At 52.2% G+C, this 27,257-nt stretch overlaps 2 protein-coding genes across 3 annotated transcripts in view; both read left to right on the top strand.

Moving 5' to 3' along the window:
- Positions 1 to 27,257, top strand: part of BRS3 (bombesin receptor subtype 3) — a 478,452-nt gene that overhangs the window by 248,983 nt on the left and 202,212 nt on the right. The window lies entirely within an intron of this gene.
- The window catches only part of ZIC3 (Zic family member 3), a 64,142-nt gene continuing 61,862 nt past the window's right edge, over positions 24,978 to 27,257 (top strand). For both annotated transcript variants that reach the window (XR_007628323.1, XM_050310675.1), the window contains exons 1-2: positions 24,978 to 26,060; positions 26,720 to 26,883. Coding sequence is in view for 1 of the 2 variants with exons in the window: in XM_050310675.1 (XP_050166632.1) it covers positions 25,019 to 26,060; positions 26,720 to 26,883 (1,206 nt within the window). In the remaining variant the exon portion in view is untranslated. The remainder of the gene's footprint in view (positions 26,061 to 26,719; positions 26,884 to 27,257) is intronic.

Here is a 27,257-nt window from a genome sequence, read left to right as displayed (position 1 = left end):
CTCTCATACTGCTCTGCTTCTCTGGTGGCTGGTGACCACTGTAGGCATCCCTGTGCAGGGGCTGTGGAGTTCTGTTCCCTTCAGAAAATAGTTGGAGAGGGGAAAAAAAATGCAACTCATCCATCTTGGATACCTTAAAATGCATATAGCTGAGGGGAGCTGCCAAGGGGAATCATTTCCATTCACTCTCCTTGTCAGAAGAGTAAGCAGGCTGAAAAAGTTGGATGTGCACAGTAAGTGGAAGCTGACCCGGGCAGCCTTGATTTACATAGCACACACTTGGGACCTGCTCATTACCACAACATCCCCCTAATCATCACCTCTGCATGATGGGCACATGGATGTGAATATGCCCCGGAATCCCCAGCGCTTCATTTTTCCAAGCAGCACCCAGCCTTTTGCAGTTATTGTGATATGACAGATGCACATATCATTGAAAGCAGGTCTTGCATGGCATTACACAATGTAAATCAATAATGTGAAAATACAGCCGTTAACACAATGTACAGTTTTGCCTATTACTACAATGCCCTGCTTGTTCCAAAGGAGAAGCAATTTTATGCTCCACTGAAGCATGGTTTGCTTAGCCTTCAACTAGCGGCAAATGCCAGATACTGCAAAATGTTATTGTTACACAAGCAGTGTCCTGGATTTATTTATATGTATCCATGCAAAGACTAATTTCAACAAGGACTAGGACTGGAGCCCCTCTGAATATGGGGCTGAACTGCTCTGACCCTGCGTTTCCAGCTCTGCTGCCTCTTCCCGGCATCCAGGTCCTGATCCAGCAAAGCTGCACGGTCCTGTGCACCTCACTGTGCCTGCCCTTCTTTGGAGCTGGGATTAAATTATCCCGGGTGTTAGGGTATCCTAGCACACAGTGGCACCTCTCAACCCAAAAATCAGACACCCCAAATATAGCTCTGTGTGCCTGGCTTACACACTGCTCCGGTTGCTTTCCCTTTACCACCACCATCATATTCTTTTCCTTGGATGTGGGACTTGGCTGCCTCCCTGCATGGCAGGAAAGTCAGCATTTCTTGGGCACTTTTCATCCTTCTTGGCTGAGCTGTGGGGAAACAGTAGCATGAAGCCTCTGAACCCCTAATTATCGATACAGGCCTCATTGGCTGCTCCTGGTAGAAGTTAATTCCCTTTAGCTGAGGACACAAAAGGAAAAGCTGCAACAAAAAAAGAAGAGATCTACTCAGATCACGGGGGTAGCAGGGAAGAGGAGCAATGCTGCTGTGTGAAGGTAACCCCTCCTGACCCTCTCTCAAGGCAGAAGTTGCTCCACATTCACTTCTGAGCAAGGAAGCCTTGATGAGTTTAACCTGTGGTAGAAACAAAGATCTCAGAAAAACATGTTGTTGAGGTGGAAAAGCCATAATTCCTGAGCTTATCAGCTCACCATAGTGGGGCACGAAAGGGCACTATCACTTGCTCACTGTCTGTGCAGCCATCCTCAGGAATGAAAACTGTCCTGTGCTCAACTCAGGACAGGATTTGGATTGTCCTGTTGTGCTCAAGTGTGGTCTCCAGGAGCAGGTGGGCAGGGATATAGCTGCAGCTCACAGCTTGCAGCTCCCCTTCCATGTTTTCTGGCGGAATTGGTTTCCACTGGAAACAGTCAGATTTGTCAGAGACAGGCTGTTTAGCAGAGTCAGATTCATTACCCTGAGAGTATGAACAGGAACATGTGGAAAATGAAAATGGGTGGCAATCCTGACGGGCTCGTGTTTTACCACCTCTTTACACTCTAGGTTTCCTATGTAGGAAGCATCTGGGTAGCTCTGAGAGAAATTTTCTTGTTCATGTTTAGGGTAATTTCTGGCTCTTGACTTGTCCCTGAGTTGGATGGAAAGTGTGTCTCAAAATGTTTAACTATTGCACAGAATAGAAATTCTGGCACTGCTCAGTTCTGTCTTCTGCCTATAAGGTGAAGCTGGGGAAGGATTAAAAGCTCCTGCCCACTGCACTGTGCTGGCATCCAGCCATTGCAGGTATGGTTCTTAATGAGAGCTTAATTAGGAATCGAGGGGTTTGCTGGTGATAGAAGGATGCAGATGCCGAGGTCCTTCAATAAAGTGGTGACTGAGACTCCACACACCCATGTGGATGGAGGGGCTGGGGCATGGCATGGCCGTGCTGTGTACAGAGAGGGGACAAAGGCACAGCCCCATTCCTCTTCTCAGCAGCACAGTGTGGGAATAACTTGAAAATTAGGGGTTTTTTTATCTGTGGTCTTGCTTGGAGCCTGGCCCACTGACAGGCTCAAAGGGTGTGTGGCAAACTCAAGTGGGTTTCATCCAGGAGAAACCAAGCATTGGGGATCATCCCTGGGTTTTCTAAACCTTTTTCTTTTTTCTCATTTGGATTGATGTCAATTTGAAAAGCAAATGCAGCCTTGAAGTGGGAAGTAGTAGCACTTTTTCTTTGAAATGTCCACACAAAATATCTCTTTTATTAAAATATACCCTCTATTTTTTTATCTCTGGAAACATTTCCATGTTTGGCCTGAATTCAGGAATGTTTTGATGCCTGTACCCCTCCCTTTGCCACTGCATATTGTTGGCTAGGAGGAAAAACATGTGCCTTCCGTTGTGCCTCCTTGGTCCTCCCCTTCCACCCTGCCCTCAGCAGGGCTCGCTCAGCAGCCACTCCCTCTTGCCCTCCCCCTCTGCCGGCTCCAGCACCCTCTCTGATGCTTCCAGGTGGGCTTTGCCCTGCCACAGCATGAAGATGCAGGACATTGTGATTGCTCCTGGGATTTGGTCCAGGCCATGGTGTGGTACATCAGTGCTGCTGGCAAGCCACAGCTTTGCATGCAGAGGGGAGAGGGAATCCTCCTTCCCTTGAGGCTGAAGCTGCCCCTCCACGCCTGGGGGCTCTTGCTCGCAGAGGAGAAGGAAACAGATCCCCTTGACTTTAATATTTCTATTATACAGCCTAGATTAATTTTGATTTTCTCTTTTGACTCCTTTGTTGTGTTTATTTCAAGGGATTTCTGTCACCTCCCTTCTGTACTTCAATGTGCCTGAAAAATTTCTGTCAGGAGTGATCGCATGTGACTTGAAGAAAGTGCAGTTTTTAAGACTTGAATTTACTTTAAAATCCCCACTGCTTTCTATTCTTTTTTTTCCCTCCAAATTAGCGCATCTCCACACTGAAGCTTCCCCATCTGACAAGGCTGCGTATATTATTACTGCCACAAGACCTTTCCACCACTGGGTTTCTCTCTTTTCCATTTCTTGCTATGAATATGAGATTTGCAGGGAATTGCCGTGTACTGAATATTTGCATCACGGCCTGGGATGCTTTGAGCAAGACTTCAGGGAACTGAAAGAGCCTTGAGATCAAATACTCCGGAGAAAATTCCCCAAAGCCATAGACAAATATTTCCAAACATGAATATTTCCACCCTGGCAATTCTCTTTAAATACATTATTGCAACAGACAGCTAGACAGACAGACAGGCAGACACTTACGGACGGCTGACATTAGCATGTAGCTTCTGCTGTCGCCCGCAGATGGGCTGCGTGGCTGGAATGATGATTTTTCTGTTCTGACTTTGGGGAGTTTCACACATTAGACATTACTAAAAGAATTTTTAATTGGACTCATTTTACTCTTTTTTTTTTTTTTTTATCAGAAATGAGACAATGTGTGTGAACCCCTGTGGTTACTGTAGTCTCAATCAGCTGCCAAATAATATTATAGAAGTTGTGATTGGATTAATGAAAAGCTTGTAACAAAATTATGGTTGTGAGGAAATTATCCTATTGGGGGCTTTAATTTAAACTGGTGGGACAAAATTAGTCCTAAATTAAAGAAAACTACTAATTGTCTAGATATCACTTGGTTGATAAGTGTACCAGTAGGATCCTGCTCCCAGGATATCACTCTGCTGTTCATAGGGTTTTTGAGTGAAAATGCACTTGGCAGCCTTGCTCCACTCCCTTTTTGCTGTTTCCAGGGGTGTCATCAGGCTGTGACCTCCTCCTCAGTCCTGTTTCTGAGGTCACCAAATCCTGGAGGTCCCAAAGGGGAGGGAAGGTTTGGGCCAGCCCAGGACTACCCTGTGCTTCCTTGGGCATCCCAGCACCTCAGCTGGGATGATCCAGCACCTACATGGGTGGGACATACAGACACCACTGGAATATGTAGATGAGGTGAGGACTCATTCCTCGTGACCCATCCAGTGCTGCTCTTTGGTGATGGAGCTGCCTAAGCTGATGTTCTCCATCAGCTGCTGATTCCTTCCCCATGCCATGGGGTTGGGAAGTTGCCTACAGGACACAAGCCCCGTCTCTTGGTGCTGTACTCTTCCAACTACCCCAGCAAAGCGGGATCCCCAGCTCATGGCCATTCCTCATTTCAGGGCAAAAAAAAGGTATTGAAGCCCTGTGTCCCTTTTGGGGACACTGTTCTACAGAAAGAGTTTCTTTATTCTGCTGGAGCCAAGGCCAGCCACAGATCTGTAAATGCTGAGCCGTGGCTGCACCTCATGCTGGGAAAGGGATATATTGTTGGGTAACTGTCTGTATTTCATTCAGTAAGAGATCTCAGCTTTCCCCATAGCTGGGAAGCCCTGAGTTTGCCTTTAAATAACCACAGAGTTGCTAGAGGCAGTGAAGCCCATGGGACACCACTCAGAAGAACCTGGGATGGTTTCCATCACACTTTCTACTGCTGATCTGGACATGGTAAGATTTTTTAGGCCACAGCATTAACTGTTGCATGCAGCTCCTGAGCTGTAAGATTACTGGGAAGTGATATAGTGGGATGTAGCAGGTATTTTGTGTACCAAAACCATATACATCTTATCAGACAAATCCCAAAAAGGAGGGGAGCCCAATCAGGGCTGGCAAGAGACCCCCCCTTCTGGCGCAAATGACCTGCAAAGCTGAGTCACTTTGAGACAAGACTCCTGATGCCAGCATAGGGTGTTATTAAGCAAACATTAACTTCCCTGCACTTGGGGACTGGTTATACTGAGTTTTCCCTCTGTTTCTGAGCCCTTGTTAGATCCCAGTGTTTTGCCTTTGGGTCAGACTGCATTGCTGGATCAGTTGCCTAAGAAAAAAAACTCAGTTTCCTTCTGAAATTTTTCCTCTCCTTTAGGAAAACATTTCTGTCACTTGCATCTGTCATTGGCTTTCAAGTGGTAAATCCCAGGCAAATAAGTCTGTATTTAAAGCAATAAATTCAGTGCCTTTCCTCCGAGGCTTTATTTTCTCATTTAGTGACCTCTTGTTTCCCATGTCTTTGACACTTCTCCGATGTGCATTAAGCAAATATGCAAGCATCCTTTCATTCTCTATCTTTGCTTTCATTATGATTTTTTACACTTCATTACATTTCCCTCTATAATTGCAACTCTTTGTTGTCCCAAAGTTTTATGGCTCTTTCCTCTCTTCTCTCACTTCTTGTGTTTCTTTGTTATTCACGTTAGCTTTTCTTGACACTGTGTTCCTAGTACATTTTCTAGATGTCAAGCAAACTCTTAGGCCTAAACTCATTTATCTTTGAACACTTTCCATTTCCACTTCAGTGCTCTACCCCAATGAATTCCATCCAGAACTTCCTTTTCTTCTAAAATTGGCTGTGCTGCTTTTATTCAGCATTCTTCCCTTTTTAGGCCTAATTATAAATCCAATTGTTCGGTCCTGAATGCTTCCACGAGCTCCATTCATTTCCGAGCGCAGTTCTGCCATAACTGCTGGGGGAAGTTGCGTGACTGCCCTTTCAAAATCCTAATATGATCTAGATGAGAAAGAGATGTTATTTCTAACTTAAATTAAACCCTAGCGCAAGATCGGGCTGTTAAGTCTCTCCGCTCCGCTCTCCTGTCGCCGCCTTTGCCCACCCTGGAGAGTTGAGAGGATGCTCCGTGGTGGGTTTATGGAGTTTTCCCAGCCCCTTGCAGTGCCCGGAGAGCTGCCAGGAGAGCCGGTGGGCACCGCTGTGCCTCCCGCCGGCATCAAGTGCAGAGGTCTGTTGAAATCCATCAAAAGCAGTTCAAAGTGGCAAATGGCTGATTCCCACAAACATAAGCCACTTCTTTCCTTAGGAATTTCTACTGTCTGCTTGAATAAATGGGTGCTAATTTGTAAGCAAAAAGTGCCAACCAGCTTAACGTTGAGCATCTTTGGGATAAGAGGTCAATGGGAAAATGCTTGGGTTTTTTTTGCTGCAGCTCTCCATCTGGGATTGATTTGGGCTGAATTTTGTCTCTACAGCTGAGCAGGGGTTGGCACAGTGTAGCTGGGGCTTGTATGGGGACAAACCACCTGTGGTTTGTGAAGCTCACTCTGCTTCCAGTCTGTGTGAAGCTCAGCTGCTCAATCTCAAGGCAAGCCATGCCCACTGCTCCACAACCGAATGCCTACCTCAAGTCTGAAGCCTTACACACTCAGATTTTAGGATCAGCTAGATGACATTATGGGTTTGATGTATCTCCAGATACCCTCTGTCAACATTTGCCTTTAGGTATGTTCAGATGTTGAGGTGTTTCTCAGGTAACTTCATCTGGGCTGAATATTCTCAGAAGGGGAACACACAGGTCTGGGAGCACAGTCTGGAACAGAGGACAAATGGGAACATGATGTTCTTCCAGTGCAATTATTGGCAGGATTTGCTAAGCTTTCAAATGGGCAAGGCAGAACTCTTCTTTCTCCTCCAAAATTGCCTTTTGTGGGGGGAGGTGATGACAAAGAGAATTGCTCTTGTCCACTTACTGATTTAACCTGATTTCTTTCTGTTCTTTGAGCATCTGGGAAAAATATGAGTCATGTGATGAGAAAGTTCATCCTTTGTTCTGAGGTGAAGAGGAGCATGTCAGTGACTTTGCAGACCTGGGGCACTCTGTCATCCCCAGCTAACGTGGGGGCTGCTCTGCTTTGCTCTCTAGGCATCGCTTTCTCTCAAAAGCCTGAGAAAAAACAGCCACTGCTGCCTGACCTGTCTTTGCTTCTGCAGTGATGGACCTGCAGGAATGTGGGTGATAGCAGTGACACTGAAGTGTGTATGTAGGATTGTGCACATCACTGAGAGTCGGTGATGTGGAGATCTGTCCGTGTTGCAGGACCACTGGTGCTGCTGCAAGCAGGTAAACTGTTAGGTCTCTGCTTCCCTCCTGTAAAGCAGAGCAGATATTGCTGGCTGCAGAGTATGTGTGGTGATATTGCTGTATAGTTTATAAGCTGATAAAGGTTCTTAAGGTGCCTCACAAGTTACTCAGTGTTGATGTCAGTGATTCAGGAAGGACCTGCCTTAGTCCAGCTTTGATGGTGCAGCACAGAACTGTCATGAATGGAGAGGGGACAGACACCGTTTGTGCGCAAACACCCACATCAAGGTTTGGCACATGTCACTGTGTGTCATGGCTGGGGTATTTCACTTGTGTCTGAAATTTGTATTCCAGTTTGCAGCACCAATTGTTTTTTGGAAACTTTAACATACCCATGGATGTGGTCAGGCATCTTTCTCCTCTTAAAATATCTGACAGAGGGAGATATATGACAGAGATCTCTTGCAGTGACTTCTCTGTATCACACCAGTCACAGGAGATGACCTGAAAAAACTAGCCATCATATACCATATCATGTACATAAATACATCTTGCAGTATTTCTAAGCATGTACAGCCAGCTGTGTGTGCCAGAGGGATGTGACTGGATTATTATAGTCTGTCATTTCAGCATGAATTCAGACTCTATGTTAAGTGAGTATTATTTAATAGTCTTGATGAAGCCTTTGGAGCTGTTATTATCTCTCATGTAAAAGCATGCTAAAGTAATTTGAACAGGCAAATCATCTTGGTGATGGGCTCTATCCCTCCAGTGGAAAGGCTGAGGGGTTTGTACTATGCCACAGGAGAGTTACCTTCCCTCTGGAATGGGAACTGGGAGGTATACAGACCCCCAGGATGGCAAAGCAGGGGATGTCAGGCTGCTGCAAGGAGTGGCCAAGCTGCTGCCTGGACTGTGGCCATGTGCTTAGGGATGAAAAGCAAACAGCTTTGCTTGGGAGGACAAAAAAGTGAACAAGTTTAACACAAACTTTAGAGCTGCTGTCAGCAAGTCTGCACGGGCTGAATTTATCAGTCCCCTCACTGCAGCGTGACACGGCTGTGCTGGTCTGCAGATGTGTGGGGAGCCAGGAGCCCTCTGTGGAGGAAAAGTTTCAAGGTCCAAAGAGCAACCTCTGGGAAGCCCCTGGGTTTGGAGGGTCATGAGCCATGGGGAGCGACCGTACAGCCACATGGTTAACAGGCAGTACAGAGCCTGGGAGAGCGAGCTGGGAGGAGGGATAAAATCCCACACAACACAAAGCTGCTTGGTGGGGATGCTGCTCCAAGAGATCTCCATGTCAGGGCAAAACAGGCCTTTAAATTGCCGTAGGAGTAGGTTACATTTGTGCTCCTTTTCCATCCCTGTATCCTGCACTGTGCCTGGCTCCAGTCACGGCCGACAGGCCGCTCCCAGAAGCAGGCAGCAGTCCCCAGCTGCCTCATGATATTATTATTTTTTTATTCACCTCAATAAAAATCTGTGATTCATTAAGTGCTTGTCATGTTTTGATACGTGGATCAGGAACTGATCAATAGCCAGCCAAATTTAATAAAAAGGAGCTCTATTCTTGGGAAATGAGCTTGTTACCATGCCAACTATCGATCTTTCCTGACAAGCTCTGTAAGTCACAAAATGGGGTCCTGATGGGTCGGTTGGTCTCCCTCCTAGGCTGCCAGGAAGGGCATTGGTTACAACCTCTGTATTTAAAAGACTTTGGGGACAACCTTTTTTTTAATACTGTCTCTGTGTAATTCTTTGGCAAAGGTTCTAGATTGCCTGGAGCTAGGAGAAATCATCTAAAAGCTTTATTTTTCTTACTGGCTCTAAGGCGGTGGAAATAAAAGACAGAAGGTAGCAGGGCTCTGGTTCTGTGCTCGAGCCTCAGAGGGCAAGGAGAGATGGAGCCCAGTGCCAGCCCACATGCCCTCCTTGCTGATGCATGATGTGCCAACCCTCACCTGGTCCCTGTCTGCAACCAACATCCCAGCGTTTTTCCTTGCAGTGCTGACAACTTAACATGAGCCAAATGGTGTTAAATGGCACCAAAACGATCCCCTCTCATGTGGGTTTCTCCAGATGACCATGGTAAGCAGAACAGATTCACATCCTGAGGAAATGTTCTGCAGAATCCCACAGGTCCCAGAGTCATTCCACTGAGCTTCCCTCACTGATGCTAAGTCCTTACATTCAAAGTGTTGGCACTGCAGCTGTTCTCTGGCATGGATGACACTGAAAGATTTGGGAGCAAGAGCTGAATACAGACGAGGAGGAAGGGGTTTGTCAAATGGAATTAAAGTTTCCCCAGGCTTTTGATTTGCCTGATCTGTTTGCCACGTTCCTAGATTTTTATTTCCACTTTTTTCTTGTTTTATTTCTCAGAAGGAGGGTGGGCAGAGCTGGCTGTGTGGGGACTCTGGTCATGTCCTTACTCCTGCCAGTGACTGCATGACAGCCTGGCACAAAGAGGACTCTTCAGGTCCAAAATATGCCATTTTTTTCTCCTGCTTCGGGGCTTGGTCCAAAATACACTGGGATCAGCGGAGGCAGATTTCGGTATGACCTGGCCCTTTCCCAGTCCAAGCCATTTAAACATAGCGGCCCCCATCCTTCTCCAGGACAGCCACTTAGGTCAGTGTTCAAGGTTTTAAGAACGGATGGTGAATTTATTTGTGGCAGCAAAAGCTTTACAGGCTTAGAAAATCCAATTCTGTGCTCAGTACAGTCCCTGAGACTTTCCTAGAACAGTTTATCCAGCCAAAAGTGAGACAAAGATAGAATTTGATGTGGAAGATCTCGCCAAAGTCACCTGGGGAGAGGGAGATCAATGTAATTCCTTCATGGCTTTTCCAGATTGTGTACTGTAAAAAGCTTATTATGATTTGACCTTGACATTAGCCCTGCTTTGAATGGAGGGCTGGGCTCAGCACTTCCATAGGTCCCTTCCAGCTGACATTTTTCCATGGTTTCCTCTCAGAGATGCAATGGAAGGTCTAACCCCAAAACGAATACGCAATTACCTTTTCTGGATGTTCAGACTCACAGGGCAATAAGAACAGACATCAAAACCTGAATATTTCTCTGAATTATTTGTGTATCTGAGGTGCCAGAGCAGTCCTAGTCACTTGTCTGTGCAAAACAGAGGCTATTGAACAATGCTGTTTTCTGCAGAAAGGTTGCCAGCAGCAAGCTCCTGCCCTTATGTCTGCTCTTGGCATTCCTCCTCCTTGGGTTTAGCTCCTCTTAAACTCCCTGTTTCAAGTTTTTTCTCTTCCAAAAATCAGTGGACATCTCCATAGGGTTCATTAATGTGAGTTGTTTAATGCAATGTTGTTTTTTAATGTTTGTCCTTTCAATATACAATAAAAGTGAAAGACTTCAGTAAGATTTGACAGAACCATAGGATTGTTTAGGTTGAAAAAGCCTTCTAAGATCATCGAGTCCAACTGTTAACCCAGCACTGCCAAGCCCACCACTGAACCATATTCCCAAGTGCCACATGTAGGTCTTTTAAATACCTCCAGGGATGGTGACTCCACTACTGCCCTGAGCAGCCTGTGACAGGGATTGGCAATCCTTTCAGTGAAGAAATTTTTGCTAGTATACAATCTAAACCTCCCCTGGCACAATTTGAGACCATTTCCTCTTGTCTTGATTGAGGAGCAGAGGCAGGGTGGGGCAGCTCTTTCAGCTAAATGTATGCGTGCCAGATTGAGCCTGAAAAAAGTGTCTTCTTAAAATTGAGTGAAAATTGTTTTGGGGAATGGATTGCCGAATCAGATCCCAGCAGCCTGGGCAGAGCCTGGCAAGATTTTAACTCAGTACCGATGGTATATTCTGTTTCTCTTGCAGTTTGTGCTGGAGCCTTGAAGACAAATGAGACCGGTTGGGTGCCAACAGCAGTGCAAGGCGGATGAGAGAGAAGGGCCCCTCCGAAGCCGCAGGAGGAGGAAGCCGGCGGTGCTCCTGCCGGTTCGCAGGAGCAGAGATGCGATTCGTGCAGCCCCTGCCCCGCTGCAGCAGTCCAGCTTCCTCCTCTCCACCAGCAGACACAGAAACAGCAGGCTCAGGAGGAATACAAGCAACGGGATAACCAACTTGGAAAATACCTTTTGCTTCGGAGAGAGGGCTGCCAAAAGCAAAGCCCAGCTGGACAGCGTTAGCTGTGCGGGCAGCTGCCTTCCCCGCCTGCCGGCAGAGAGAGGCTGCGCGTCAGCACGAACCCAGCGAGGGGAGAGAGACGGAGCTCGGGGCTGCCAGAGGGTTTGTGTTTTCCCATACTCGAGGAGCCTGCTCTGCAGTTTTTAAGATGTATCAACAGCCTCACATCACATCGTGATTTGGCTGCGAGTTGAGCCGAATGTGTATTATCTCGGCAGGCTCATGGTGTGCCTCTCCTCCCCGTCTAATATATACGAACGTACAGCGAGAGTTTTACGGACAAGATAATGTGTTTTGGCTGCATGAGATAGTTATGTTATTCCTATAGGAGAAAAATTTAATTTTGCTCTGAATTCCACTATAACCAGACAGCTCCCCATTTATATCCTGGGTAATAAATCAAAGCAACATGAAGTCTCGTGCACTGAACTGAAGTGGTTTCTTAAAGCAAATTTGGCAGGAAATAAGTGATCATCTTAAAAAGCCAGTCAACTCCTCATATACAGTATACCAGCAGCTCTCTGCTAAAATCTGCAAACAGGCACGAAAAGTCATTTCGTGAAAGAGAGAAATCTGTGAGATGGGCCATGTGACTGTTATCAAAATCACACACATCTTTGTCAGAAAAATCACCCCATGAGTTCCCTTTGACTAACGGGTTTGCAGTGCCCAGGTACTCGAATATCACAAGGGCCATTAGTTTGGCTTCATACAAAAATAAGGTCATGTTGGTATCACATCTTCCCTCCATGCTTTTCTTCTTTCTTCTTGCCTCTTCAACTGATGTTGTTATTTTTCTCTTAAGTTTTTTTTTTTCCCAGCCTTCCTTTCTAGTTTCTATTTCTATCGTGCAAACATGCCATGGCAAAGCGATGTAAGCAATGCATAATATATTTAGAGTAATGTATGATTCATTTACTAGCTTTCATAATTAATGTGGCTGTGTTTTACATACACAGTATTTCCTGCATGCATTTTATGATGTGAACACTCTTCAAAATCTAATAAAATGTAATCCGTTAAAAACAATAGTACTAGTCCTGTGATGAGATTTGTGTGCAGTTTTGAGGCAGCTGCAGAAAGAACTTGGTGCCAAGTTTCTATTCTAAACACCAATTTTATGCTGCTGTTTTATGCAGCTCCTAATTCTCAAGGTGGAAATTATTATAATTATATATATTATTATAACGATACCACAGTTCGTCTGGGTATCATCTGCTTTCATACCCTGAAAACTTTCCAACCCAAATAATTCTTCTATGTGCTCTCTGGAGTTCAATAACAAACACAAAATGATGGTGAATTTATGAAGAAACGTATAAGAACTCTGCAGCTGCATCTGTAAAATATCAGCTAAATAATGCCAATATCTGCACCTCCAAAAAATTCGTCCTTGCCTGGGGTTTGGTGAAGCTGTGAGCACACACAGCTTTGTCCTCTGGGTCCCAGGACCCTGTTTCCGAAGATATTTATGCATCTAATTGCCATCAATATCAGCAAGAGTTGGTAACTATTGGTGAGCTCAGGCAAGACACTTTATTTAGACATTATTCTCTTCCTGGTTAGTACTTGAGGACCCCGAATTGTTTTGCACCCCATGGAGAAGAAAGCCAGTATAGCCGTTTGTGTGCTGTTCCTTGACACACTGTTCCAGGCAGATGGATTTTGGAGCATTTAGTTTCCTTGTCTTCACACTAAAAATGCATGTAAAATGATTTCCAACAGCAAAATCTACACTTATGAACAAAGCAATCTAACATGAATACACTGAAAATTCAAAATTGATATAAAAAATGGATATAAGTTCCAGTGTAAAGCTAGAAATCCTGGTTTTATCTCTCCAGACACCATACTGATATTTTGCCTGCTTTCCTCCAGCTGAAAGCCAACAGACAGAAATTATCCCAGCTCGATGGCAGTATGGGGTTGGGGGTTTTATTTTTGCCTGGGCTCTGGCCCTTGGGTTGGGTGAGGGGAACCGAGTCAGCCTTGTGCTGCTGGTAAGTCATCACACCTGCACAGCACCTCAGCGCTGCCTCAGCTGCCAGCAGGTGAGGAGCATCACTGGCTTGAGTAAATTAAGCCTGGCCTTGGGACTTAGGGCGTGGTAGTGTGTAGTAGGAAAATGCAGCATTTTCTGAGTGCTGCTGGTTGGAACAGCAAGGGGACAGCTGAACCTCCAGCACAGCTCCAACCCACTGGCTTTTCTGGACTCACATCAGGCTTTCTCTGAAGTATTTGACACGCAGATTTTTCAAAGGTATTTAAGCTCTTCTCTGGGGCTTTTCTGTGTCCCTCGTGGTGGATGGTTCCCTGCTGGGGCAGCTGCCTGTGCTGCACGGGCAGCTTCGGTGTTTCTCCATGAGTGGTATTTATGCAAACCTTCAGGTGACTTGTGCAGTGGCTGGTGCTGCTTCAGGATGGGGAATGTGCGTTCCTGGGAGTGGCGCTTGGCAGGGAATGCTGCTGTGCTGGGAGCTGCTGCCCTTCCCCAGTGTGACACTAGAGGAAAGGTGGAACACTTTTCATGTGGAAAAACCAGCTAAAGACCTTAAGGCCCCAAATCCTACCTTTTAAGTAAATCAATACTGCTGTTACTGTTGGGAAACAGAATGCTGTGCTGCAGCAGCACAAGTCTGATGTGCTGTGTCCCTGTTTAGGGTGAGCCTCCTGCTCCTTGTGTCGTTTCTTGGGATGGGGGGTGACACCCACCCCAGTGCACTCAGCCTCCCACTTGGCCACCTCTTGCCCTGCAGGCTGCAGGGGGGTGTCACGGCAGTGGCAAGGGACACCTGCACTGTGCCCTCCTGGCAGCTTGGGAGGAAGCTGGCAAAACTAGTAATTTCTAATGCTTTCTACTTCTGGTTTGTGAAGCTGGATTCTTCCCCCCCCCGCCCCGCCCCCACATTTGAGAAGGTTTTTTTAGTGTTGTGTGTACAGCTTGGATCTTTGGGCTGGAGGTTAGCTTGTATTTTTTTGGCCTGTCTTGGGTTAGTTTTGTGTGTGTATTTTTACTGTGCTGTGATGATTTGTGCCTGTTGGCTTTAATGAGCATTCAGCTGGACAAAAGCAGACAAAATATCAGCCTGGTATCTGGAAACAGGATTTCTAGCTTTACACTGGAAATTACATCCATTTTTTGTATCAATTTTTGATTTTTAGTTTGGGATCTTTTTTTATTATTTTCTTCTTTATTTCTGCTCAATTTCTTCTATTATTTCTGCTAAATTCATTATTTAGAGAAGAAAAGCCATGTAAACATACCTTTGTGCCCTGTATATAAAGCTATGGAGGGGGAAGGCATCAAGCAGCAGTACTATTTTGAATCGCTAATATTTGAAAACTGTGTTTTAAGTGATTTTTTTCGATATTTGTGACCTGGTAGTGACTTGCACCTCTGGGAGGCTTGTGCAAGTGATGTTAAAGCTTTGCTGGTACCTGCATCTGTACCTGTTTTGCTGCAATCCCAGCAGGTGCTTCTGCCACAGGGTCCTTTCTCCTTCTGGCAACAAAGCAACGGGGTGGGGTGGGGGAATGTGTTCCCCCCGCAGGCAAAGCCCCTCTGTCATAGCTGTGCAGAGCCCCTGGGGGTGGCAATAGCGGCAATTTTTCTGACTCAAGGCATGCGACAGTGGGAGCTGCACTGTGGTTTACGCTGGCACAGAGAGGGGCTTGGCCTCAGTGTGGGGAGCTGCCCCTCAGCCCCAGCCTGCCAAGTGCCACATCCCTCTCCAGTTTCAGGGCCTCTCGTGTCCTAAATGGGTGACAACCCCCCAGGACACGTGCCTACCCAGGTGGCCTCCTGTCCCCAGCAAGTGACCTCCAGCTGGGAGGTCTCTGCCCCTGCAGACACCTCCTCTCAGCATGGTCCCTACCCGAGCTCCCAGAGAGCACCGGCTCCAATTCTGCCTTCTGGCAGTCGGGTGAAGGGGCAGAAAGTTCCCTTTGGGAGAGGTTTAGGGAGGGAGGAACGGTGATAGTCTCCCAGGAATGCAACAGCAACACACGTGCATGGTCCCACGGCGTGACCTGACACTGCGGCCAGAAGGGCTGAGACATGATCAATGCGCCCGTTTTGAGGAGGGTCAAAGACATAAATTTCGGGGGGAACGGGAGTAATGCAGGACAAATACTGGACCTCGGAGACCTGTCCTCTGCCTGATGTGGAGGAAAACTCCCAGAGGCATTCAAAGGAAACGGCTAATTACTACTCGTATGGAGTGGGGGACACCGCACGCTGGGTGAGGCTGGAAGCTGCAGTCCCCTTTGAGGGGTGAGGAAGAGCGGAGAGGGGCAGGGGGTTGGGGCACCGCCCGCAGCGCGCCCTGCTCGCTCCCCACCTCCACCAAGTGCCGTGCCGGGGCTCCTGGGTGGGGTGACTCCGGGGCTGTGGGGTGCTCCGATCACGCTGCGGGGAAGAGGGATGGGCGCAGGGGCTTTCGGCGGCCGTGGAGCGACAGCGCGGATGCCCGAGCGCTTCTTCCTGTAGGGAAAACGGGGCGGGCACGGGGTGACTCCCAGCATCCAAAGTGCCAGGTATCGAAAGGATATAAAATATATATATTTAATTTTTTTCCCCCTGTACCAGTAAGCCCCTGCTTCATTTGCACCTGTAATTCTCGTTTCAGGGCGGGTGCGATGCAGCAGCCGCCGCCACCTCTGAGTTAAACGAGAAATAAGATAGAAATAAATGCCCGCATCTGTCCCTTTTTTAAGGCAAACGATAAAATAAAATCGTGTCTCCTGGTCCGACCAGGTCCACACAAGGACCATGGGGAAACACCACAGTCTAGGGGAAACTTGCAGCTCTCTCTCGCAAACGAGGGGTGCGAAATCTTGTGAGATAAAATTATGGAGCAAAGTGGAGGATCTCTGCAAACAGGTTGAGCATCAGGAGCCTTTGTGCCCAGGTCGCCTTGGAAGGCAGAGGGGCGTCGGGGATGCCCGTCCCTCCCAGCTCCCCTTTCTGTGGTCTCTGGCATGGTCACATCAAAGGACCGCCGTAGAGATCTGTGCACAACCGAGTCACCGAAATTTGTGCCTGGGAACAGAGACAAAACCAGACGATATTGATATATTTGAACGGAGAAATATTGGATGTATCTATACATGCGCGATGCCAGAGGTTTGCAGTTTTTCTGGAAACGCCCGGAGTTGGAGGCGGAGGAAACGGAGGGGGGTTTTAATAAAAACCATTTGCCACTTGTCTTCAATTAGGGTGTAGAAACGTAACAAAAATAAGAAATGCCTATTTTTTTTTTATCACTTGCCGTCGGGATCAAGAGGTAAACGCGGCTCCCCTGCAACGATTTCGGGGTTTCGCGTTGAAGGGAAAGAAGAAATACAAGCGGTATTGTCGCGATGCAGGTTGGCGTGGCTCGTGTCCCGACACACACCTCGCCGTGCTCTGCCGCTTCTCTGCCCGGAGCCGGACCCCCGACGGGCCGCGGGACCCCCGCGGGGCTCAGGAGCGGCGAGACGGGGAGATGCGACTCCGGGGGCCTGGGGGCTTTGCAGTGCGGCTCCCCTGAACCGGGCGTGAGAAGGTGGGCACGTTACAAGGTGGGATGTCCTCATTTTTTTTTTTTTTTCCCCAGTGCCATTGGGGGAACCCCAAACCGCCGGGGCTTCTCCCTCTCCGGGGCTGGGCACCCACGGAACATCCTGCCACCCTGTCCCTGGCAGGTGATGGACACCTTGGAAGCCAATACCACCCCCCGCGCCCCGATATTCCCCTCGTCTTCGTGTTCATGACAAATAGAGGCAACATGAGACAGGAAAGAGGGAGGAGGGAGAGAAAGACACGCACACAATAGCCAGGCAAATTGTTAGCAACTCCGGCGTTTGGGGAAGCCGGTACTGTAACTGCGCTCTCATCAGTCACCGCTCCTGAAGTGATAGTAAAAATGCATCTAAACATGCTGCGGTGTGATATATAAAAGCACAGCGGGATGAGCTGCTTTCCAAAAAGGGACCTGGTGATTGGATATGCCTTGGCATGATTGACAAGAGCTTAGTTTGGTAAAGAGAAGACACGCAAGCTTTCACAGCGGGATTTCTTTTCTAAAATATATCACACTAGCCTTTGAAAAGCGCCGCACACTATAAGGGAAATAAGGTTGCTTTATAGTGCGCTGACATTTCTTTAAAACACAACTAAGATCAAAAAAAGAAATAAAATGTGTTCCAAACACAATGTTTTAATTAGTTTATTCTGTGCATTTGCTTTTATCTGGTGTATATATCACGGATCCCCACCCTTTAATTAAAACAACTGGCTGCCTATACAACAGCAGAGACAAATGCTTAACTTTCTCCTTTGTAGCTACAAGCAAACTCAATTTACTACGGCTTTCAGAAGAGTTTTTAAAATAAACGTGGATGCCTTGAAAGCTATCGGGGAATGGGCGAAGGTAGTGGGAAATGGCTGTTTCCTGGCTTTGAAAACTTGAGAGGATGTGGAGTCCCGCGGGCAACCCTGCCCGCAGCCCTGCCCGCAGCGCTCACCCGCCGGCCCCGCGGGCTCACAGCCCCGCCGAGGGAATTGAAACGCATCGAGGGCACAGAGCTGCCTTCATCTGGGAGCCGCAGCTGAAGGGCTGTGATGGGGCTTTTCGATTGCTTGGTTGCCTTTTGGATTTCTTTTGGTTTCTCCCTCTTGCTCTCTCTCTTATTTTTCCTTTTTAAAATTTATTTATTTTTTAATTTTAATTTTGGTGCAGTCCTCATCGAAGCCCAGGTAGCCGCAAGCTCTCCCTCCCCCCGGCACTGCGAGATCAGGGGTTGATCACTTGAGGCACCTTTTCCACCGCCGTCTCCCCCGCCTTTGCCCGACAAGGTTCTCGTTACGGACCTGATTCTTCGGGTAGGGGAATAAAGGTCCTTTAAAAGGCATCGACTCCTTCACCCTCTGGCAAGCCCATCGTTTACAGGCGTTTACAGTACCGCCGCTGTCCCCCGCGCCCGCGGTATGCTCCCTGCGCGCCCGCGTCCCGCAGCGCAGGGCCTGGGGGTACTCGATAGAAAAATAGAGAAGGGGGGGTCAGACCCGTCAGGGCTCCTCTATTGGCCCAAAAGGTGGGGGTCTCGGCAGCAAGAGAGGAGCTGGCTCTCTCCGAAGCCCCGCGGTCACAGGCAGGGGGTGAAGCACCCCGGTGCCAACGCGGACACGGGCATGGGGGACATCCGGGCAGAAGCTTTCGGCCCTCCCATCCCCCCGGAACTGTGATTCACCCGCTTTGGCCCCAAAGCTTCGAGCGGGTTTTACTGGTGAAAGCAACTCCCGTTGCGGGGCTGTTTAACCCGGGGAAGCGTGCGAGGGCTGAGCACAGTTCCTCCCGGGAGCCGCGGCCGCCCAGCCCCTGCCATATCCCGGTGCGCCGGAACGACCCGAGCCCGTCCGGGCTGCGGGCTGGAGACGCCGTCGGAGCGCTGCATTCCCCTCGTTCGCGAAGGGAATGGGGCAGGGGCGAAAGCAGTGGGAGCGGTTCAGACCCCGGAGCTCTGTGGCGGCATCGCTTCTTCCGGGGAGGAAGTAACACAAAGGAAAAAGGAACGGGCCTATCACCCCAAGGGGACCGGGGGGGACGTGTCCCGGGCCGAAGGGAGAAGGGGAGCTTGGTTCTCTCCCCGATACCTTGGGGAAAATCCCTGGCGGTTGAGGGGAGAGTCTCTGGGCAATGTGGCCGGAGAGAGGGTGGCAAAAGGCGAGCAGTGAAAATAGTCGTTTTAATTGTTTTAAACACGTTAAATCGTTCCTTCGGGGCCGGTGAAATCGTGTCCCCGTCTTTATGGGATGCTGACTGCAGTAGACGCCCTCCGTGCCCGCTACTGGTGTGCCCGTCGGTGAGCCGGAGCCGACACTGCATCGGAGCCCACCTGCGGACCCTCCTTGGGCCCCTCCTCCGCCGGGCCACCCCGCAGGCCGCCGCCGAGGTGGCACTGAGTGGCTCCGTGCCCGGGTGTCCCGGCCGGTCGCAGCTCCCAGCCCGGGGCCGCCGGGAGCGGTGGCTCCCGCTGCCGACCTTCCAGCTCCGGGCTGTGCCCAGAGCTGGGAGAGAAGAGCTGGAAGCGAGAGTAAACCCCACGTTCTCCCCTGGGGCTTCCGGCAATGGAAAGAGCCCCGGCACAACTTGGGGTGTCCCCGCAATCGCTCCAATGACCTGCTGCAGGCTGGAGGGTGTCCCCAGGACGGGCTACCCCAGAGCTCGGCAGCTCCTCGAAGATGACCCTCGGCAGCTAGAGACCGGTGTTTAGGGCCCGTGGGGGTGCCTGTTCAAATGGGACGATTTGCCCCTGGGGAGCGCGTTTGTTACGGGGGTTTACACCTGCTGTGAGGTCCCGGGGAGAGAAGGGCGGGCCCGGGGACGGGCTGGGGCGGTGTTGATGACGGGAACAGAGCCCCACATCCGCCGGCTGCCCCATCCTCAGCCTAAGGGGCAGGATCCGGAGGACCCGTCCGTGTTCGGGCAGGGGCGCGGGGCAGCTCCGGGGGGTCTCGGCCGCCGTCGGGGCCGGGCCGGGCCGCTCCGCAGCGCCGCCTCGTGCCCGGCCCCGCAACGGGCCCCGCAGGAGCCGCCCCAGGACGGGCAGGGGCGGAGGAGGCTCCCGCAGCCCCGATCCCGGGCCCGGCAGACTGCTTGGGGGTGAGGACGAGCTGGGGTAGGGGCTCCTCTGGAGGCTCTGGGGACAACCCCTCCTGCCCTTCCCCCCTCATTGTTCCAATCGGCTTCTCGGAGCATCCCTGCACGTCAACCCCCAACTCAGTACGGCAGGGCATCTCCGTCCCACTGGTGCTCGCCCTTGGGTAGGGAGGGTCTGCCCAGCCCTGCCGGCCGCCGGGGAAAGGCCCGGGGCAGGAAGGTGCCGCGTACTCCGGGTGCGGGCTCGGAAACAGCCGGGGCTCGGGGGCAGCGGCCTCGGCACGCTGGGGAAGGGGCGGTTCTGCCCCGGCAACTGATGCCGGGCTGGCGGCTCCCGAGGCCGGGATGCCTCCCCGGAGCCCGGGGCTTGCGGTTGCCCCTCAGGGCTCAGTCACGCAGAAAGGCTGACTAAAGTCTGTGTCCCCCGCAAGAGTGGGACAATAGAGCCACCCTCCGGGTCACAGGTCACCTCCTCGCTGATTGAGATATTCGCTACTTGCCCCCACCCCCTCTGCTCCTCCGAGACGGGGGGGGGGGGATATCAAGGGGGCGACCGGAGGGTGAGGATGCTCTCGGCCGGGCCAGGGTGCCGAGGCCCCGGCTTGTCCCTCTGTCCGCTCCCGGGTCTGCACCGTGTCTCCTACTAACGCCTTTGGGGGGCGGGGGTCAGGGGTGGGCGTCTCCTCCTTCCAGAGGATGGCCTTTCCCGGGATCACTTCGGTGCGTGGGCACCCCAAGGAGCGGCCCCGGCTCCCCGCAGGGCTGCGACCCCCGCCGTCCCCTGCCCCTGGGTTTGCCTCGGCCCCACAGGAGCGACAGGACCTGATTTATTCTGCAGCACTTCAAACTGGTCCTCGTGATTTTCTCACTCTCTTCCGAACTCCACGCGTACTTCCCACGCCGCTGAATTGGTGATCTTTATTTTGGGGGAATTTCTCCCCATTACCACCAAACATGCGACAAACTCTGGTCTGCCGGCGAGGGTGCCAGTGTCCGGCTCCCCGAGCTGCAGGATGGAGCCCGCTGGCACGCTACATTTCCTCGCCACTCAGGTCTTTCTGCCTGCCTCCGCCTGGCCTTTGATATTCCTCGCCCCCTCTCCTTGCCGAAGTTCAGACCTGTTTACTCCATCCCGTATCTCTGAAGTTCAAATGTACATGTGCTTCCCCCTCCGCTGAGTGACAGCTACAATGGAAATGTCTCGTTCGCTCCTGGTTTGCATATAATTACACCGGAGATGCAATATGTTTATGGCAGGAGAAAAACTACTTGTCTTTACGCTTGTTAGGGATATTCATTTAACCGCGATACAGTGCGCTTTAAAAGCTCTTTAGGGCGGATAGAATATTCCTCTCGCCGCCGCCGGCTCGCAGCTCGGCGCGGGGGATTTGTGTTGCTGTTATCCCGGGTTTGTTTTGACCTTTTCTCGCACCCTCGGTGAAGGGACGAGGGAAATCCATGGAGCAACCGACCTCCCACTCCCAGGGCCGTTGCCGAAACTTCCCCTACCCCTGCCCCGCTGCGAATTCCGCTGCAACGAGTGGGCATCCTTTTGGGACCGTGTTTTCCTCCTGCGCTCCAGGGCCCAGACCCTGCGGTCTTCTCCCTGGCAAGGCTCCCCGCACCGTGCCGGGGTGCTGGGACGGGGCAGTGTTAAGCCCAAGAGTCCTCGAGGAGGGGCAGCACGGGGGGAGCCTGACCCTGGCCCAGGGAGGTCCGGGTCCACCGCCTTGAGGGGCACGGACGGGAGCCGAGCACCGGCGGGGCTCTGGGCGCGGAGGGACCCTCACCGCTTTCCAGGGGTTTTACAATTTTTTATTAGCTGTTAAATTCCCAAATCAGCTAAAGGAAAAAAAAATTTAAAAAAGGAAGAAAAAAAAAGGCGGTGGAGGAGAATTACACGATATCTGTTCTTGACGTAAAGCAGGGGGGGTCTTTCTCCGCCTTTCCCTCGCGTTGGGAGCACGGCGGGAGAAAGGAGCCTGCAAGACTACTTTTCCGGTTGTTGTTTGTACGTTTGCAATTGAGATAGATTTAAAAAGGGGGAAGATGCGATGTTCTTCGTGTTCTGAAAAATAAATTGGGTTCGGCCAGAGATACGCTGCATAAAAATGGAATGTACTGAAGTGGTAAAATAAATACAAAATATATAGGGTTTGGTGGTGGGTTTTTTTGGTTTGTTTTTTTTTTTTTTTTTTTTTTTTTTTTTTTAATTCCGAACGCACGGGGGGAGGGGAGTGGAAATCATAGGCTATACTGACAATCCCTTAAAAAAAAAAAAAAAAAAAAAAAATATTTTATGCAATTTTTGGTCCCCGAGCTAGCAAATTCCAGTCAGGAAGCGATGGGATGTAAATAGTGCCTGTACGCTGGTGCGGATGCTACCGGACGCGCACACTTAGGCAAAGTTGGCAGAGAAGAAACGGGAAACGTATAAAAAAAGATTTATAGGTTAATTGATGTAGCCCGATCCGCAGAGTACATAGAAGGCAAGGAAGGGCTGTAACCACCAAACCCTCCCGATACGGCGAGTCCTCGTCAAAAGCTACGACCACTTCTTTTTACCCCCCAGCCCCAAGCCCCCGGGTTTTTCCCGAAGCCCGCAGTCCCGCCGTTGCCGGAGCGCGGGGATTTTTCCAGGCGAAAAAAACAACTCAGATTTAATTTTTTTTTTTTTAAATGTTCTCCCGCCGTGGAGCCACGGTCGCTCTTTCTCTCCGAGACGGAGCGTTTCCCAGCACACCCCCCCCGCCCGGCCGGGGCAGCCGCAGTCCCGCTTGGCGTGGGCACCCAGGCGGGCACCGCGGCCCCGGCGCCGCCGCCACCGGCCCGGCAAGTCCCATTAGGGACAGACAACACACAATGCCACACGTGAGGCCTCTGCGCAAGCAGGGGTCAGTCGCCTCAGGTCGGCGACTTCAGAGGCGCTGCCCTCCCCGGTGCTCAGCTGACGGAATAATTGAATTATGCCCCCCCCTTCCCTTCCCCCCCTTTATTTCTAGTTTCTTTTTTTTTTTTTTTTTAATTGGGGGGTTTGTTGTTGTTGAGAAAACCCAACACGTGCGAAAGGTAATTAATGACCCCGCCGCAGCCCTCCGCAGATAGGCAGGTAGAGCCTCAGCGGAGCAGTGAGGGGGGTGCGTGGCCTCGCCCCGCCACCCCCGGGGGCCGTAGGTCGGTGCCCGGGTATTCCCGGCCCTGTCTCGGCTTCCCCGCTCCCGGATTCCTGGACGAGACGCGGAAAGGGCTACGATCCTGCAGGGCCCCCGCTTCCCGCGTAACAGCCGCGGGGTGCAGCGGGGGGAGCAGCGAAGGCGGCCCCGGCCCCCCCGGCGGGTCCCCCACGGGCGGGTCCCCGCGCTCCCGCCTCCTGTTGTGCTGCGATCGTGCACTATCGGCAGCGAGGGACTCACCTTCCAACTTTGGGACTGTTCTTGGCGGCTGTGGCCTGGGAAATTTGAGTGTTTGACGGGCACCGGTGTTACCTCTCGGGGAGATTTTATATCGGTGGCTTTTTTCCCCCCCTTTCTTTCTTTCTTTCTTTTTTTTTTTTTTTTAGCTCCCTGCAAACCCTAAAATAAAGAAGGCGAAGCCTTTCCCGGGGCTGATTGGGGGGAAGGATGTGAAAGGGCCGCGGTTATAAAGCGCTGCTTGAAGCGGGCTCTCAATGCGTCTCTGAACTTGATCAGATTTTACGTTTCCTGCAGAGAGCCGGCGGCGAGCCTGAGACCTGCCCAATAGCCAGACTTGGGGGCTCAGCAAACCTCAGGATATTACAATTACAGCCATCTTTCTTTCTGCCTTTTATTTCCACTCTTGCTCCCCATAGTTCTTTGCAAGTGCTTTCCAGAACAGAAAATGAGTGGATTTATAGCGCTGTCTGCAACTGATAATTATTCCAAGGCAGAACGTTGCCTTTGCAAAATAAAATTAAATAGGGAAAAAAAAAGAAGGAAAGGAAAGAAAAAAAGGAGGGGGGAAGAAAGGGAAAAAAAGGAAAGGGAAAAAAGGAAACAAATAAAAAGAGAGCGGAGAAAACCAAAAAGATAAATGAGTGTAGGAAAAAGCCGGCTCAGGAGCCGCCGTGCTGGGCGCTGCTCGGCGGGGAGTGGGGGACGCTGTCCGCGGAGCAGGGTGTGACGCCCCCCTCCCGGAGCGAGGGGGGACAGAGGGGGCTGGGCTCGGCCGGCGGGGGAACCCCGGCCCGGTCACGCCGCGCCCCCGGGGCTGGGCGGCAGGAGCGGGCGAGCGGTTCTGCCCCCGCGCTCGGCCGGTAAAGATAAAAGCAAATAGAAAAATAAAATTAAAAATAATAATAATTAAAAAAAAAAATAAACTGGGAACAGCTCCGGCTTTGTCTCCCCCCCCTTTTTTTTTTTAATTATTACTATTATTATTTCGTTTTTGAATCAACGCGGCGGCTTTTCAGAGAGGCTTTTACGCCTCGCCGCCCAGGGCAAGAGAGTCCCGCACGGCGCGGGGCGGCGCTGGGAGGGCCCGGGCGGCGGGACACGGCGGGACACGCAGGGCACGGGGGGGACACGCGGGGGCTCCGCGGGGCTCCCGCCGCCCCCGGGCCCGTCCCGCGGCCCCCCCTCAGCCACCCCCGCTGTACCTGCGGGGCGCCCGCGCCCAATCAGCGGCCGCGGCGGCGCGGGGCGCGTGCCAATCAAGCGCGGCGCGGCCAATGGGGCGGCGGGCGGCGGGTCAGGTGACCGGCGGCGCGCGGCTCCCCATTGGCGCGGCGCGGCCTGGCCCCGGAGTTGGTTTTATGTGCGAGGCGCGGGCGGGCGCCCTGTCAGTGCCCCGACGGCGCCGAGCGGGAGCGCGGCCGCGCTGCGCCTCCTCGCCCTGCTGCGCCGCCCTGCCCGGCCTGGCCCTGCCCGGCCCGGCCCGGCGCGGGGGGCGGGCGCCTCTGGGGGCGGGTGGCTGTTTTGGGGCCGGTTGCTGGTTTTTTTTTTTATTGTTGTTGTTTTGGTGTTGGCCGAGGGTGCTCGCCTCGCTGCCCACCCGCGGCCGGGGCCGCGCTTACCCGCAGCGGGGGCCGGGGGTACGTTTTGGGGTGGTTTTGTACTTTTTGGGGGCGGGCGGGAGGAGGAGGGGGGGGCGGGCAGGCTGCTGCCGCGCCGACGGCCCCGCGCCCATGACGATGCTGCTGGACGGAGGGCCACAGTTCCCGGCGCTGGGGGTGGGCGGCTTCGCGGCGCCCCGGCACCACGAGATGCCGGGTCGCGACGCCGCCGCCGCCGGCATGGGGCTGGGCCCCTTCGGGGACTCCTCGCACGCCGCCGCCTTCAAGCTGAACGCGGCCCCGCACGACCTCGCCGCCGGGCAGAGCTCGGCGTTCACGCCGCAGGCGCCGGGGTACGCCAGCGCCCTGGGCCACCATCACCACCACCACCACCACGCCGGCCAGGTGCCCTCGTACGGCGGGGCCGCCGCTTTCAACTCCACACGCGACTTTCTGTTCCGCAACCGCGGCTCCGGCATCGCGGACGCCGCCTCCGGCACGGCGCAGCACGGGCTCTTCGGCGGCTCCCCCGGCGGCTTGCACGGCCCCGGCGGCATCCCGGACACCCCGGGATACCTGCTCTTCCCGGGGCTCCATGAGCAGAGCCCGAGCCACACGTCCCCCAGCGGGCATGTGGACAACGGGCAGATGCACCTGGGGCTGCGCGGGGACCTCTTCGGGCGGCCGGATCCCTACCGGGCCGTCTCCAGCCCCCGCACGGACCCTTACGCCGGCGCCCAGTTCCACAACTACAACCACATGAACATGAATATGGGCATGAACGTTGCGGCCCACCACCACCATCATCACCACCACGGCCCCGGGGCTTTCTTTCGCTACATGCGCCAGCCCATCAAGCAAGAATTGTCCTGCAAGTGGCTCGACGAGAGCCAGCTCAGCCGGCCCAAGAAGAGCTGCGACAGGACTTTCAGCACCATGCACGAGCTGGTGACCCATGTCACCATGGAGCATGTCGGAGGGCCGGAGCAGAACAACCACATCTGCTACTGGGACGAGTGTCCGCGGGAAGGCAAGTCCTTCAAGGCGAAATACAAACTGGTGAACCACATTCGGGTGCACACGGGCGAGAAGCCCTTCCCCTGCCCCTTCCCGGGCTGCGGCAAGATCTTTGCCCGCTCCGAGAATCTCAAGATTCACAAGCGGACGCACACAGGTAAGGCCCGGGTCCATGTGTCCCATCCCACCCGGGATGCGGGGGCTTTGCGGGGCTCCGCGGGGCTGCGGGGACGGGCCGGCGGAGTGCGGGGTGCGCGGCGCTGCCGCCGCTCTCGACCTTCTGCGCGGAGGGAGCCATAGAAATGCTAATGAAATCTCATTTTCGGTGACTTCCGCTCCTTTTTTTATTTTATTTTTAGGCCTGATTGGCGTCTCTCCTAAATAAATCAGCGATACTTTTGTCAAAGTATTTTTATTTGCAGCCCTGACTTTCCTTCAGCCCTCCCGCAAGGGTGGAGGGGAAGAGAGGGGGAAGGCTGGAAGCAAACGTATTTTGGCTTGTATCCTGGAGTACGTCTTGTAAAGCTGTCCGAGCCGCTGAATTTATCTCGGGTCTTCTCCCTCTCCAAGCTCGCCCAGCTGCCTTCCCTGCCGGAGCCCAGCGTGGGCCTGGCGGGAGGTGAGTTAAAAGTAATGAAGGCTGATCCAAATTTACCCAACACGTAACGAACCCTTCTGTCCATCTTCCCCTTCTTCATTTGTTGTGGTGCTTGTGCATCCCCAAGGTGGGGTGAGCGGGGCAGATGTTGTCCTGGGAGGAGGCAGGTGGGGATGGAGAGGGGAACGGCCCGCCTTCACCCTCTCTAAATTTCACAGGTGAGAAGCCTTTCAAGTGCGAGTTTGAGGGCTGCGACAGGCGCTTCGCCAACAGCAGTGACAGGAAGAAACACATGCACGTCCACACCTCGGACAAGCCCTACATCTGCAAGGTGTGCGACAAATCCTACACCCACCCCAGCTCACTTAGGAAACACATGAAGGTAAATCACCCGAGTGCTCCAGTCCTTTCTTCCCTGAGCAGGGATGCTGAGTCGCTGGCGTGCTCAGGGCTAGTTCCCTTGGAGCAGGGCAGAGCTGAGTTCCATGCTCCTGGCATGGCCCGAGCGGTCCCCGGTGTCTGGGCCATGGCTGGAGCACAGCCCGGGGAAATGGCGTAGTTTCTTTTTGTGCTCCCACTGGTGCAAGTGCTGCCCGGTTTGCAGAGCGTGGCTCGGTGCTGGAAGGCCGCACAAGTGCAACCTGGCCTGTGGCTGCAGGGCCCCGTGCTGGGACATGGCAGCCCCTGTGCTGGGATGCTGCAGCCCCCACGCCAGGATGCTGCAGCCAAGTGCCCAGGAGCCGATGCAGGCGTTTG

This window comes from Myiozetetes cayanensis, unplaced genomic scaffold, assembly GCF_022539395.1.
Source record: "Myiozetetes cayanensis isolate MyiCay16 unplaced genomic scaffold, myiCay2020 scf15, whole genome shotgun sequence".
In the NCBI taxonomy this organism is placed as follows: Eukaryota; Metazoa; Chordata; class Aves; order Passeriformes; family Tyrannidae; genus Myiozetetes; species Myiozetetes cayanensis.
The sequence above is the reverse complement of the archived record's forward strand: the minus strand, read 5'-3'. Positions and strand labels throughout refer to the sequence as shown.